At 38.2% G+C, this 16,613-nt stretch overlaps 1 protein-coding gene across 1 annotated transcript in view; it reads left to right on the top strand.

Moving 5' to 3' along the window:
- BMPR2 (bone morphogenetic protein receptor type 2) overlaps window positions 1-16,079 on the top strand; it is a 96,200-nt gene extending 80,121 nt beyond the window's left edge. The window contains exons 10-13 of the mRNA XM_004701754.2: window positions 1,736-1,872; window positions 4,790-4,962; window positions 7,404-8,686; window positions 9,933-16,079. Coding sequence (XP_004701811.1) covers window positions 1,736-1,872; window positions 4,790-4,962; window positions 7,404-8,686; window positions 9,933-10,183 — 1,844 coding nt within the window. The 3' untranslated portion in view covers window positions 10,184-16,079. The remainder of the gene's footprint in view (window positions 1-1,735; window positions 1,873-4,789; window positions 4,963-7,403; window positions 8,687-9,932) is intronic.
- The last annotated feature ends 534 nt before the right edge of the window (window positions 16,080-16,613 follow it).

The following is a 16,613-nucleotide window of genomic DNA, read 5'->3' on the forward strand; positions in this document are numbered from 1 at the left end:
GAGTGCCACAGAAGGCTGGTGGGTTGCCCACTTTGGTGTAAAGCACTGTGAATGGTGGGCAGAATTCCCTGGTCAGGTGGATTGCTGTGGAGATGGAATGTTGACAATTGTTGGCAAAGCTGCCTTAGGTCGTGTGAGGCACTGCGGCAGGAGGGAGGAAGTTTCCTCACTTACGTGGGACCACAGAGGATGGATAGGAGCTCCCCCAGCCACACAGGCAGGGTTTCCCCCAAAGAAGATGGGCAGGCGGAATTTCCCCAGGAAGAGTTGGACAGGATATCCCCTAGTGGAGGATGGCCAGACTTTCCCCAGCCTTGGCTTACGTTGCAGAGGGTGGCCTCTCCCAGCTGTGTGGAGAGCAGACGTAAATGCCCTAGGTTAAGGGGAGTGGTCTGGAGGTCAGCAGTGGCATGTGAAGGAAAAGTGAAAACAAAAAAAAAGAAACTAACCCAACTGGGGGGGTGGGGGCGGGGGGTTAGAGAGAAGAGAGGGAAACAAAAGTAACAATATAGCTGAGCCCCATTCCTTGAACATGGGTCTGGAGGGACTTAATCTCTGCCCCAAGGCAGTGGCAAGCTGTGGCTGTTCAGATAAAGCCCCTGCGCTGGCTCCAAATGACCCGGGATCTGGCCAAGACAGTGACGGGGCTAAGGTCAAACGTTAGCCAACCTCCACTGTGGTAAGCCAAAAGCCCCAAGCCCCTCAAAACCTAGTGGATCTGTGCCTTCTATCTTTATGATGCTCCTCCTGTGACCTGGCAATATGGTATTTCCCTCCTAGTAACTATCCTGCGCTGATTTCTGCAGAGTCCCTCTGGTATGTGTTACTCAGTCACCATCTTCCCAGAAGTCCTCCCCCTTCACTCTTAATAGTCTCAAGTTTACAATAGATTGTGTAACTACCACACAATTCCTTTGTTTATGTGGCATCAGAAATGCCCCTGTTAGACATCAAGGTCAGTTGGCACAACCTACTCCTTAAAGACAATATTTATTCTATATCCTGTTTTGGTGAGTAGTGAGTGACTGGGATCTTAAAAATTCATGAGAAACTATTGGTTTCTCCCTGTCTGGAGGAAAGAAGACTGAAGAAAATTGAAGATAAATGCAAATAATTAGTACACTGACCTAATGGACCACACAAACATAAGTTCCACAACCCTGGGACCAAATAAGCTAGCTGGTTGCCAGCTGCCATCACCAACTGCTCTGAGAAGGGATTGCATTAAAATCTCCTCCGTAGAGTAGGAGAAGAAAACATTGAACAAAGCTCAAAATCATAAAAGAAAAAAGGTAAACCCCTGAAACTATGGCCCTTACTCACCCGTCAGGTCTGGAAATGAACTCACCCCTCTGGCTCAATTTTCACCCAACCAATCTAGACAGTTATAGAAAGACCTAGAGTTGCAGTAACCCTAGAAATAGTAACCACTAGTGTTGCACATACTTCTTAGAATAATCAACTATTGAGGAAAAAATCAAGGAGCATTTGTAGGACAAAGTTCAGAAGAATTGTGAGAGAAGAAAGACTGTTGGTGGGAAACACATGGAGGACAGGGGAAAGTGATGCTACACTGGGATTTGAATCAATGACATGAAGCAAAATGAGCATGAATTGTTGACTGGAAATCATTTATTTTTTTAATTTACAATGAAAAGTTTTTAAAAATATCCCTATTGCTCTGTCATTTTATGATGATTGGATAATCATTCTATCCGTTTCTGAAAATACACAGGTGAATCTGTACCAGAATACCAGATGGCTTTTCAAACAGAAGTTGGAAACCACCCCACTTTTGAAGATATGCAAGTTCTGGTGTCCAGGGAAAAACAGAGACCTAAGTTCCCAGAAGCCTGGAAAGAAAATAGCCTGGTAAGAGAGAACTAAATTGTTAAAAACAGAACTTATGACTGAATATATTTGAATGCTGTTTGAAGAAAAAATAGGGTTTTAATAATGCTCATAGTTCTTAGAATTGCTTAATGTCTAAAAGCCAGTGTATTTGATTTTTAGAATATTACATGTTTTCAACATAAGTGCCATTTTTAGCAAGTTTAGTTTCAGTACTATTTAGAGAGACTAACTGATGTATCTGAAGTTCACCAGATTGGAATAGCAGCTGGAATAATTAACATGTTCATGTTTTAATATTATTGAAATGTCATCTTACGCTCTTGAAAGCAATACCAAAAATGCTAATTAGCACCTACCAACAAATGTAATGTCTATTAGATAAATAACCCTTCAGAAACAGTAATAGGAGTAAGGATTCTCTAAGGGTACAGGAAATAGGAGTGAGGCTTACAGCAATGATGACTGTATAACCCCACCTGAATACAGTTAAGGGAATTGCAGGTGAACGGATACATCGCATGGTGTAAGAGAGAGTAAATAATAATATTTAGCAATAGGGTTACTGGGGATAGTGGGGGAGGGAAGGGATAAAGGGGAGCTGATATCAAAGAGTTCAAAAAGAAAGAAAAGGAATCAAAACTGATTACAAAAAAATATGGATTATTTTGATATCTGTAAGAGCTCCCAATAAAATGATTAATTTTTAAAACGATGTTTACATATGTACATGCCTGTATTTAGACCTCTAATGTCCTTTGCCTCCTGGTCCTTTCCTCTGTTTCCTTTTTTTCCTTCGTGTCCCATGATCATGTTCAGCCTTCATTTGGGTTTCAGTAATTCCTCTTGGCTACATTGCCCTTGACTAAGCCCCACAAGGGATCCTATACCCTCCTCACCATCACTTTTTGATCACTTGTTGTTACCCTTGTCCCTCGGTGCCTGGGTATGTTAACACCCATTTCCTTTCCCCGGCTTCCCCCTCTCCCGTGTACCCCCACCATCCCCAGCCCAGAACCACCATCCTGTTCAGAATTATTTATCCCGCCAATCTTATCTAGAAAGACATGCAGAAATACAATATTAAGCACAAAAACAAGACAAAGCAAAACTAAACAACAAAAGAAAAGCCTATAAATAATTCCAGGAGTGTTTGTTGACCATTAGGGATGTTTTCCAGTTGAGTCTGATGGGATGCCATACCTTGGCCCCAAAGCTATTTCTGGTATTCCCTGGGGACTTTGCTCCCCTTGCTGTTCTGTTGCACACCCTTAGTGTTTTTCCCCAGTGTGATGGGGTCTGAGTGGGCACAAATCCCACACTGTGTCTCCAGTGTTGTCCCCTGTAGTGCTTTGGGTCAGTGAGGGCCATTGTGTATCATGGTGGGACTGGCCCTATAGTCCTCTCTGTGCATTGGCTGCTCTGAGCAGGAATATTGTCCTTGGGACTTGGTGGGCCGGGATGTGATCTACTCTCTCTCCTTCCCTCTTGGTTTGCTCCTTGTGCCCTGATCAGATGCAAGCTGTAGCTTCATTTCTGTCCTCTGAAGTGCATCCTTCTGGGGGGGACTTACCCTTTTTTTGATAACATGTCTATTCAAGTCTTTGTCCATTTCTAACTGAGTTATTGGTTTTTTTATTATTAAGTTTAATTTTTTTATAATCTGAATGTAAGCTAGATGTACTAATCATTCTCCACAGAACTTGTCTTCTCTTCTAATTCTCTTAATAATCTTTTGTGAAAAAGCAGAATGTTTTGATTTTTGTTGAAGTCAAATTAAACTATGTTTCTTTTATGGTCATATTTTTAGTACCGTTGTTTTAGTTCAGGAATCTGTATTGCCAGATATAACCATTTCATGGAATATAGTTACCCTAAAAATTTTACTCATTGTTCATCTGAAATTCAGTTTTGACCGGGTATCCTGTATTTCTGTTGTCCTAAATATGACAATCCTAGCCTAAAATTCAGCAGCTCTGGTGGCATAGTGGATACATGTTGACCGGTTAACCGGAAGGGAAGATCAGCAGTTCCAAACCTAGTTGTTCCACAGGCGAAAAATGAGGCTTTCTATTCCCATAGAATTACAGTCTCAAAAACAACCCACAGGGGCACTTCTACTCTGTCCTACAGCGTCATCGTGAGTCAGGATTGACTCGATGGCTTTAAGTAAACCTAAAATCATTTTTTTAAAGTGTTTAAGATAGAGAGAATGTAAATGCCAGAACAGGTGAAAAGTTTAAAGTATAAGACAAACCCTAAGGATTGTACGAGCCCCCAATAAAATGATTTAAAAAAAGACAAACCTGGATGAGTTCCCACCAAATTAGATAAAATATGTTTTTTAAGTGGGAGTTCAAATTATCCAGAAAAGAAGGCTGTTGTTCATTGGTAATAAATAAGAACACTACAAAATTGAAATTGTTAAAATTAAAAGATCATTTTGAACTATTTTTGATACTACTATTCAGAACTGGTTTAAAGACAAAGATGTCACACATTTAAGTTTTAAGATTGAGTTGAAGCCCTCTTGACTAAGAAAAAAGGAGGAAAAACTCACCTGCAGATAGAAGATAATCTGGCGTCAACATTCCATGAAACACAAAATGAAGTAACGTGAAATTGATGGCTGTTGATGGGCATAATAGTGTTCCAAATCTTCGATGATGTAAACATCCCTAACTTCCACAAATGTTTACTCTTGTGGGTATTTCCTCAAGGAGTTAAAGTTGCTTGTTTATTTCTTCTCAACTTTTGAGAAAAGTGATATTTTTATAATCTAAGACTAAAATATTTTACTATAACTACATATTTTATTTTACTATAGTTATATAAAATACTGAACATTTACCTTTCTCTTTGTTTTGTAAACTAAAAAGCTTAGTACAACTCTGTCTAAAAGTTAAAAATACTGTTTGACGAGCACTTTGTAATACAGGCAGTGAGGTCCCTCAAGGAGACAATCGAAGACTGCTGGGACCAAGATGCTGAGGCTCGGCTTACTGCCCAGTGTGCAGAGGAGAGGCTGGCAGAACTGATGATGATCTGGGAGAGAAATAAACCCGTGAGCCCAACAGTTAACCCTATGTCCACTGCTATGCAGAACGAGCGGTAAGAGCCCAAAATGCTTGAACAGTGCTAGAAGCGACCAAAGAACAGGAAGGAAATACTGCCAAACCTAGTCTAAGAGTGCACGATTAACTCATAAGGCCATACATCTTCTTTTTCTTTGGAATAAGCACAAGATAGAATATATGAGTTATGCATTGGACTGTTAAGCACAAGGGTAGCAGCTCAAAACCACCAGCCATTCTACAAGAGAGAAATGAGGCTTTCTGCTCCTGTGAAGATTTACAGCCTTTTTGTGAGTCAGCATTAACTCCATGACAGTGACTTTTTTTGAGAAAAATCAAGTAAAAGAGATTAGTCTTTCTCTATTAATGTTCTAACTTCCCTACTATAATAAAGGTAAAATATTTTCATAGTTCTGAAAATTTATAGACTCTTTTCTATAGATTGTCTTAGTTTCCTTTGGTTGTTATTATTCACCACTCTTTTTTTCTTTTTTTACATTATCTGTTTATTAAACAAGAACTCTTTCATGATAATTCAATACAATATTCCATCACTTCCCTCTATATACATCACCACTCTTTTTGGGGGGAGGGGCGGTGCTGGTTGGGGTTTTTTTGCGTGCTTTTTTGCTTGTTTTTTACAGAAATGAAAAATGAACCCACCTATACGCATATCTCATTGCTGTTTCACTGGAAGATAAGTTTTCTAGATTCCCTATCCTGTGTGCTATCTTACAGAATGTACTATGAATTTGACATAAAAGGCAATTTGAAAAGTTTTTCCCATCCTATCATGAACATTTTTTATGAAACATTTGTTAAAACGCTTGACTTTTGGTTCTAAATAAAAGGCTTTTTAAAAGTTTCTACTACTTGGAAATTGCAGACCATATAATTAATGTATGTTCTTTGGTCCATATTTTATATATATAAATTTTTAAAAATAACTTTCAATACATGCTGAATTTTTTAAATTAATATGTCGAGGGAAGGATTATGAGAGAAAACATAAAAATGCTCTGGGTTCTGGAATCCATTTCTTTACTGTTTTCTATTGCTCTGGTTTCTGAGCATAATCTATATTATGAACTATGATGTAAAAATTTGGTTACACTGTTTATTTGAATTAGTTTTAGTGTATAAATCCTTAAACTATATAAATAAGCCAAGGAAAGTAGATACTATTCTAAATATGACATTTTCCCATTATACACATGCAAGAACAATGTTCTGCTTCCATTCCCCCGTATCTCCATATTGTCCTTTGCTGTAGTGTACTTACTATTTGCGCCCCTCTCAAGAGCTGCTTTTGCCAAAGTGCTTCTGAGCTGGCGAGTGAGAAGAAGTCGTTGCTGCCTCCTCTGCCACTCAGCTCTCCCACCCCCTGCAGCACTTTTCTTCTCACCTCTAGTTACAGCTACAGTTTCCCATCATTGAACCCTACATTTATTCCCACCGTAGACTTAATTTGATCGAATGTTACCCTTCATGACTCCTTAGCACCTTTTACCTGTGCTGCACACTGACTTTTTCTTCTAACCCCCTCCTGTCTCATTGTCCTCGTGTCTTATCAGTCTGTCTTCTACCTTAACTGTTGATTTTTGGCTAAAATACTCATATCTAGTCATGTTTCCAGTGATTATACCTATTGTTTGCTTTAAAGCTTCCCCTGACTTTTATTTTCATCCAATTAAAAAATTATATATATATAATTTTAATTATATATATAATGTATATTACAGTGTGATGCTCAAGAACCATCACTGGGGCGGGGGGGGGCTATGATAGAGGAAACCCTGATGACTGCAGAGCAGCTTTGAATCTGTGATCCTTTGCTGAGTTCCCCTTCTGCCTAATACTCAAGGCTCTAGCACTTTCAATGCTGTTGCTCTTATGAGCCACCAGGAAGATAATAGTCCAGTCCCAGATGGTGCCTCTTAATGGAAATGCTTTGGCACAACCTAAAAGTTTATGGTTTTCATGAGTTTGGCCATTGGACCTTAACTGATAACCTATTTTTTTTTTGATAACCTAGTTTTTAAAGAGACATCATGTATCTAGAAATAGGAGAGTACAAAAGAAATATACACCACAGTTCTTCCTTTCATGGAGCTTAAAATCTGATTGAGCAAACATCTTTAATACATAGTTCATAAAGCTATATTTAGTTGATATTATGGGGAGATTCTTAAATCAACCATTGTAAGCTAAAATACCTAACATGTGTAAAAATACCTAGATCCACGTAGATTCTTCATAGGACTTAATTCATGTAAACTATTATCCCGACAAGTTATTAGCACTTCATAATTTGATTAGAACTTTCAAATAATGTGGGCCATGAATAAAATAAAACATAGCTCGGACTTTAAAATCAAAAGTGTTAAGCTTGGAGAAAAGCTAATTTTCTTTCAAAGTGTTAAATTTGTCATAAAAATACTGTCCCAATTATGACACCACTTTTTTTCTTTCTTTAAGCAACCTGTCACATAATAGGCGTATGCCAAAGATTGGCCCCTATCCAGATTATTCTTCTTCCTCATACATTGAAGACTCTATTCATCACACTGACAGCATTGTCAAGAATATTTCCTCTGAGCATTCAATGTCCAGCACACCTTTGGCTATAGGGGAAAAGAACCGAAACTCAATTAACTATGAACGACAGCAAGCACAAGCTCGAATCCCCAGCCCTGAAACAAGCGTCACCAGCCTGTCCACCAACACAACCACCACAAACACCACTGGCCTCACTCCAAGCACTGGCATGACCACTATATCTGAGATGCCATACTCAGATGAAACAAATCTGCATGCCACAAATGCTGCACAGCCAATTGGACCAACCCCTGTGTGCTTACAACTAACAGAAGAAGACTTGGAAACCAACAAGCTAGACCCAAAAGAAGTTGATAAGAACCTCAAGGAAAGCTCGGATGAGAATCTAATGGAACATTCTCTGAAGCAGTTCAGTGGGCCAGATCCCCTGAGCAGTACCAGTTCTAGCTTGCTTTACCCACTCATAAAGCTTGCAGTAGAAGTGACTGGACAGCAGGACTTCACACAGGCTACAAATGGCCAAGCATGCTTAATTCCTGATGTCCCATCTACTCAGATATATCCTCTCCCCAAGCAACAAAACCTTCCTAAGAGACCTACTAGTTTGCCTTTGAACACCAAAAATTCAACAAAGGAACCCCGGCTAAAATTTGGCAGCAAGCACAAATCAAACTTAAAACAAGTAGAAACTGGAGTTGCCAAGATGAATACAATCAATGCTGTAGAACCTCACGTGGTGACAGTCACCATGAATGGAGTAGCCGGCAGAAACCACAGCATTAACTCACATGCTGCCCCAACCCAGTTTTCCAATGGGGTAGTACCATCTGGCCAGACAGCCAACATAGTGGCACATAGAGCCCAAGAAATGCTGCAGAGTCAATTCATTGGCGAGGATACCCGGCTGAATATTACTTCCAGTCCTGATGAACATGAACCTTTACTAAGACGAGAACAACAGGCTGGCCATGATGAAGGTGTTTTGGATCGTCTTGTGGACAGGAGGGAACGGCCTCTAGAAGGCGGCCGAACTAACTCCAACAACAACAACAACAGTAACCCTCGTGCAGAGCAAGGTCACCTGACGCAGAGGGCTCCAAGCACAGCAGCAGATGCTGGACCGCCAAAGCCCAGAAGAGCACAGAGGCCTAATTCTCTGGATCTCTCAGCCACAAATATCCTAGATGGCAGCAGTATACAGTGTAAGTGGAAGTACCATTCATCTCTCCTGTTGTATCTTTTTGGGACATTTTATTAACTCCTTAAGTGAATCAGACAACATTTCAACCAGTGAATTTTTATTCCTGCCATTTGGGGAAATAAAAAACTATTGGGTCGTCCTCAAAAGTAATTAGACTAAAGAGAATTTAGTAAAAAATTGTCTTTGATAACTAAAAAGTTGATGTTATAGTATTCAGAATAATTCCCAATTCTGTATGTACTCTATAAAGCTCTTGTATTTAAGGCACCTTCACATACTTGCTATGGCTGATAGTGGCTAAATAAATAACACTGCTAGTACAAGTTTTAAAATAGTTTGTTGAGCATACAAATAGAGATTATATCTATATTAAGATTTTATTAGGTTTATATTAATAAATCTTCAAAACCCAGAGAAAATTCAGGAAAATGACCATACAGTTTATTGCAGTTTCTTTTTAGTAGCTTTTCCTAGAGTTTATGAGTCCCTCTTGTGCCTGTCGTATGGTGCTGTGGGCCCAATAGGAACTCTAATAAATGGATATTTGATTTCTGTCCCCCAAAAGATTACAATATAACCAGGAGAGCTTCAGGGTTTCCTAAAGTCTGCAGCAGTTATCATCCTGCAGATGCCCTCTCTCTCTCACTGACAGCACTCACGGGGTGCTACCTTCGGAGGTGGTTGAGGGTTGTCAATGGGTGAAAGGAAGGGTGCAAATACCAAACAGAAAAGGTCCTTTATCAAAGACCAGCCACAGAGCTATGTTTGAGTTCAAAGAAAACAAAACCCTTGTATGAGGAAAGGGAATTTCTGGAAAATTGATATTCTAATATTTCAGCCATTCTTCTGAAAAAATTTACATGCTAGGTACCTTTAAAATTTGATCCATGTTGAATGCTGAGTAGAAAAGTTAAGTGTCTTTTGCTCAGTTGGAAATCTATCAGAAATACCAAAGGATTTGGGATACAATTGAAAACATAAATTTTCATATTTTCTATATTGTTTTCTTCCTTACTCTATAAAATAATTCCATCCATTTTGGGGGGACAAAAAAAAGGTGAAGGCATTTGGCTTAAAGAATCTTCAAAATAAATTGGTTAGACTTTGCCTGGGACAGTATTGCCTGTGCGTTGGTAATCTCCTGCAGATACTGGTTTTGACCTGTTCTTGGGAAATTGAAACGTGAAGGCTCTACCTCTGGACAGTTTCTTTTTGTAAAGTGCATTTCCCCGTATTTGTCTTTGTAGTAGGCGAGCCAACACAAGATGGCAAATCAGGATCAGGTGACAAGATCAAGAACCGTGTGAAAACTCCCTATTCTCTTAAGCGGTGGCGTCCTTCTACCTGGGTCATCTCCACCGAGCCTCTGGACTGTGAGGTCAACGGCCACGGCAGCGACAGGGCGGTCCATTCCAAATCCAGCACCGCTGTCTACCTTGCAGAAGGAGGCACTGCCACAACTATGGTGTCCGAAGAAATGGGGATGAATTGTCTGTGAGAGATTTTCCATTTCCAGCCTACGCACCAAGTGAAATTATTTTTTGCATCATTTAAACATGCAGAAGACATTTTAAAAACAAAAAACTGCTTTGTCCTCCTGTCAGCACCTCCTCCCATCCCTTCAAAAAGGACTTGCTTTAAATAGATTTCAGCTATGCAGAACATTTAGCTTATGCTTTTTTATTTTATTTTTTAAGTTTTGCACTTTTGTTTAGTCTCGCGAAAGTTATATTTGTCTGTTATGACCACAGAATTATATGTGTGTGTATCAAAAGTGGTCTCAAAATATTTTTTTAAGAAAAAAAAAGCAAAAACAATGTATTGCTGATAATCAGTTTGGACCAGTTTCTAAAGGTCATTAAAACAGAAGCAAATTAATACAGGTTTGACTGCAGTGGTGTCTGATATCCACGTTTGTTTTTTTCTGGGCCCATGGTAGTTTATATGTTGCTAAGTCCCTGAACATATTACCTGTGGGATATTATTTCTTTCGTGTTTTGTCTGACAGTGCAATAGTCGATAGGCCCCGAGTAAGTGTTCTGGTGAGCTCCCTTCCTAGCAGGAATACACATTTTTCCATAGTGCAAACGTGATTCTGGCAGGTCCGTTCCAGGAGGATGAGTTTGTAAGGTGAAAGCAGTGGCCTGCTCTCCTGCTTCCTCTCTCTGTAGCATGGAGAAGGTTGGCACACTGCCTCCAAGGGCTCAAAAGAAGGAACTGCCAAAGCCTATTTGGAAATGCCTTTCATTTCTTTTAGGAAAACCTTCCAGATCCTAACCATTTCCTTCCAGGCATTTTAATAAACACTTTGGTTTCTGGTTTTGGAAGTTCATAAGAGAGCATAGAACAAAATAGAGGAAATCAAATTATAGCCCTTAAAGTTTTTTTTTTTTAATTTTATTTTTATATGGAAGCGCATATTCCTTATTCATCTATTTAAGAAGTACATTTTTATAGAAAATGTACAGAGTTATAACTAAATGGAATTTTTAAGTAGGTAGATGGTTGAGACAGTATCCTATTAATGGTTTCATTCTCTGACTAGGCCACTGTTAACTCAGTTCAGTTTTGAACCTGTAAGTATCTCTTCTTCTGTTCCCAAGAAAAGCCGGTGACTTTTCTGAAGGTGATTCCTCTTCCTCTTAGAATGACTAAACCATTTTGTGGAAAAAGTCATTTTCCGGTGAGGCCAAATCCTTGTGAAGGAGGGAAGGAATGCTGCCAAATCTACCTGTTGGAGCAGACCAAGAGGTACCTCTCTCTTTTCACCCTTGTGCACTTCTTTCTTTGCGAATCCTAAGTTCTCCCTTCACCAGCTTTTCGCATAACCTTCAATATGTGATCAGCATTTATTACGGGCATCACATTAGAGTAGGCCTTCAAATCCATACGTGTCCTTCAAATCCATTTTTCTAAAGCTCTTCCTGCTTCTTTCATTACTAATAGTCTTTTCTAAAATAACAACTTCTGTGTGGTTTGACTTTTTCTTTTTCTTTTTTTTTTTTTAAGTAAAGCACTTTGTCAAACACAGGACACCATATATATATATACACACACACATTATTATTTATCAACTTATAAACATTGATCTCTTTTTTTCTTTCCCAGGGCATCAGAGTGCTTAAAAGATGTTATCTGATCATGTTTCGACTCTCATTTCTCTGAAAAATAGAAAACTAAGAAGAAAACATATTTTAGACTTGCCATTTATCTTTTAAACCATGTTTTCTCACTCATATTCCGGTCTTTCTCATTTAGCTAAAGACAGCCTGCATTTTCCCATGTGCTCTCCCTAATGCTTGTAACTTGTATACATGCCTTTTCTTCCTGGCCGTATTACAAGTTAGATGTCATCTACTTAGCTGGTTTGCTGAACACAGTTTTGAATTCTTAGAATTAACATTCTTTTATGGTGCCCAGGATCCTTCCCTTTCATGTTTGATTGGCCTGTGTGGGTAGAACATTCAGGCACCACGCTCCAGCACAACTGTGGTTTATAAGCCAAGCCAATTACTCCCATGACTTTAGAAGTTAGGTAAACAGAAGAAGACATGTAGACATGTCTCGGCTGGTTGTTGCTTGAGAAACAATTACTAATTCAAAACAAATTTCAATCTCACATCTCCTTCAAGAGTCTTAAATCCTACCACTTCTCTTCTTGCCTAACACTCTTACACTACAAAACAAACCATGAAGTCCATGTTAAGGGGAAAGTGAAGGGAGCTTATGGAAACGGAGACTTTTCCCTCCATTAATTCCATGCTAGGTGTGGAGGAATCGATCTCACATGGATTTTTCAGTCTCGACAGGTCTTTGACTCCAAATGGAAAATTATCTCCACCTAGTGACTTTAGAGCAAACGGAGTAGGATGCTGAAATGATACAAGGACCTGATCTATTAATAAAGCAGTTTGGTATCGCTTTCTTATCTGTGTCCTCTTGTTCCAGGAAAAGTACATTGGTTCTGAATGTGAAAAATAATTGAGAGGAGAAAACTCAAGTAAATAATGTGTTTATATAGGAATAGTCACAAAAATTGGCAAGGATTTTGACTTGTAACATTTCCAAATCTGGCTTTTAATGCCAATTACAGTACCAGGGAGGCTGGTTCCTAATCTCTGTAAACCCCTCTTAAAAGTTACTTAGAATGGAAAAATAGCTCAATTAACTTTGTTTTCTTTCCTTTTTTCTTTTTGATATTTATAGATACGAATATTTCATTGGTGATGGTTTGCTCATTGAACCTGAGATTACATGTTTCTATACAGTGTTTTATAAATTTATGTTGTCAGTTATATGCAAGTTATTACACAACTATTCACAGATTGCTTTATCTTCCCAGCTAATCCCATAAAAGTTAGAATCTGTACACACATTAGTTGATTATTCTAGAAACTGTATAACACTCATAAATTCCCCAGGATATTTATAACTTCTAGATTCTGAACTATGCACAGTTTAGTAAAAACGACCTGCATGATTCTTACCAAATATATCTCCCTTTGTTTTAAGTAAATCTGGCAAATCACTGTTGAAGCTAGTTGCATAAAAACTGCTCTCAAAGTAATGCACAAGAAAAGAGACGCTCACGTGGCTCTCTGGAGCGCCTGCCCATGAGTTTCTCTGAATCCCTCATTGTCTGTATCTGACCAACCCTAGCCCTTGGTTATCTAACTTGCTATCTTCTGTGTCAGAAAAGTTTTCCTTACATGTATCCTGCGTCCCTCCTGTTTCATTTTAACTCTCTTTCTCTTACCCAGTCGAGAACAGTTGGTTTTGCTCTCCAACATAGTTATTCCTCTTTACGTCAGGCCTCTCAGATGACATCTGAGCCTTGCTTCTTCAGACAAAATTGCTTCGGTCCTTTCCTTCTCTCTCTTCTGTCATATTTTAATGGCTTGATTTATACTTAAAAACAAAATATGGTTGTGTCAAAATTCAATCAACTAGTTAATTTCAATAGTTTGATAAAATGAAAAATTCAGATATTACCATTTGACAGTGGATTCAACCATCAGGACTATTGGCAGAATCAGCACTTAAATTTTGTTTTGTATTAGCTGTTTTCTATTTCATTGTGGAGTTTTATAATTTTATATTCTCATTAACTATAACTACAAATCCATGCATATAGAATTGTATATATTTTTTTGGCTATTAAAATGTATAACCCATATTGCAGCAAACTTGGTGTTATAATTGAGCCACAAGAATATGTTACATGTTTCTTTGTGTCAAATATCAAACACAAACAGGCAAGATTTACAATACCACCCACCCACCCCCCAAAAAAGATTTACAAACCCTACAATAATCAGGCATGACCTAGAAACATTTTGTAGACCACTTTTGAAATACTTGCAACATAGACTGGACTGTAACATCATAAACTTTTAAGTGACTGGTTAAAATTGAGTATGTCTATAAAGAACATTTTAGGAATTTAACTCATGGTAGCTATATATTGAAAGTAAATCCTTGAGAAGAACTTAGGTTTTATTAAAGGTGTGCCCCAAGTAAACTTGTTGTACCTTGAGAGTGTAGTTCTGTTAGTGTGATGTTCATAGTGTTACTACTCAATGTTGTGGACATACACGTTGATTTCAAAAGCCTAATTTGAAGTCCAGAGTTTTAAATCTGGATGTGAGAGAGGGGGAATCTTTGTAACTAAATGACATCATTACAGTAATCTTTTAAAAAATTACTGTATATTAAACTATAGCTCGACTCTTCAATGTTTTAAAAGACAACATGTTAGTCCCTCCCCCCATTTTATCTGTGCTTTTAGATTATGGAAACATTTTCATGTTTTAGACTCATTCTATAGACAATATTGCTTAAATACTCAGGGCCCCTTCCATCCCCTTACACGTGAAAAAAGTTTACCATATATACTCAAGTATAAGCCGACCAGCATATCAGCCAAGGCACCTAGTTTTACCACAAAAACTGCATTAAAAATGTGCTGGAAAAACAAGGCTTTTACACGAGTATCTATGGTAATTGGTAGCACACGAGCTATTGATCCAGTTGAATATTTAAAAGTGTTAGTTGCACAGTTCATTTAACGTTTCATTTTATGATTTGCTATAATTTATATAGACATAATAACAGATTTCGTAATTCGTAAAATTTGCCCGGTTCCTTAATGACTTAATAGAGGGAATTACACAACTAATTGGCTACATGCTACAGCAAATTTAGGCCCTAGAGTTGACGCATCATCTTCAAACTGTTTTGTTCTTTGGTTAAATGGTTATACTTGATGGGACACATTTATTTCACTTTATATCATTCCATAATGAGAAAGCTTAATAAAGTAACTTCTCTAAAACAAAAACTATAACTTTAAGTAATAGATTTTTTTAAATGGTAATTTGGGATTACCTACCCAATTTATTTATCATATTGTCACATTGGAAATGTTATTTTAATCAGACAAGTTCAAGCTCCAAATGTGTATGCTGTATGCACTTAAACTCCTAGTGAAGTCCTTTCTAACCAGTCTTATCTCAGGCTCTCCAACTTACCAATCCTCTTAAATACATAAGGGAAAAACATTTTCAAAGAAAATTTAGTTAGTAAAGAGTAAATTACTAAAAGATGCCCTTCAAAAATTGTTCGTTGGGTCCCTGTTTGACATTGAACTGCTTTGGCTTCTGTGGCTTGGCTTTTTCTGGTTACATTTATTTATTGAAAGATTTTTGTATGCTCTGTCATTTTTGTTTCCATAGCAATTGTATACATGTGTATAAGCTGGAATCATCCTTAATTTTCTGTTGATAATTTTCCCAATAAGGACACATGGATAGTTGTAAAATACACTAACTCTTAGGGTGTTATTACAGTAGCTGAAACATGGAGATGTATGGCCGTCACACTTTTTCGGAATGGACAGGAGAAATATAAGCTATGGAGCATCATTTCTGAGGATGCTTTTCTGGAAAAGTCTGACAAAATTGGCAATTCCTCAGAACCCTCTTTCTTGTTAACGGGTATCTTTTGTTGGTGTGTTTTGCTCTTACATTAAAGGTAGAATATCATGTATGGGTTTATGATATTACTTTCAGTTATTTTGCTTTTGTATAAGCTGTCTGAGACCTTGCTATGCTGTATAAGTTGTGTTTGATGGATCAGTGTGTGTATGAAATAAAGCAAATCACTTTTCTTTTGTATTATCTATGGATGCCACTATGAAAGCTGACATTAAGCCACTAAAGAGTTTTCTATGAGTAATTGTAAGTAAGCAAATGCTTTGGTATCTATAAACCTAAATAAAAAGAATGTATTGATACAGAGACATTAGGGAAGATTTTAAGACAGTGCTTTAGGTTTAAAAAGGCTTGCTGTAAAATGGTGCATTATTCCACTTATTAAAGATCATATTAATGACAGTAATGTATCTTTTGATTTTATGAAGTCACCAGAAATTATGATAGCTAGTATTATATCTTACGTATTTGGTACTAGAAGACTTAAGTGCGCTAATTGCACTTCGTTACCAATGTGATACACAAAAAATGCCAACTTAATGTTTGGTAAGGAAGGGGTCAAGAAAAAGCGAGACTTTGAGTGGAGTGCCAGTGCACTCGGCGCTGGAAAGGTGACGATGGCGACGATGGCCGAGGACCAGGCAGTGCTGGATCTGTTCTGTGTGTGGCGTTGCGCTCCTGAGGCACAGTGAACTACACCCCACCTCACAAAATCCGTAGTTGGCTACTTGCTGACCAATCGCTGCTACTGTGTGTCAGACACTGCCAGTTACACTACACATGTTAGCAGAAATGTTCTCAATTACAAAGCATATGGTCTTTCCAAATGACGAAACTCAAGTTCAGGGAACTTAAAACATTGCCTGAAGCCACGGAATCGGTAACTGATGAGCTTCGGACTTGAACCGTCTGAGTTTAATGGCATACATTTATCTT

This window comes from Echinops telfairi, unplaced genomic scaffold (genome assembly GCF_000313985.2).
Source record: "Echinops telfairi isolate 266 unplaced genomic scaffold, ASM31398v2 ScPeMD7_3;HRSCAF=10, whole genome shotgun sequence".
NCBI classification, from domain to species: domain Eukaryota; kingdom Metazoa; phylum Chordata; class Mammalia; order Afrosoricida; family Tenrecidae; genus Echinops; species Echinops telfairi.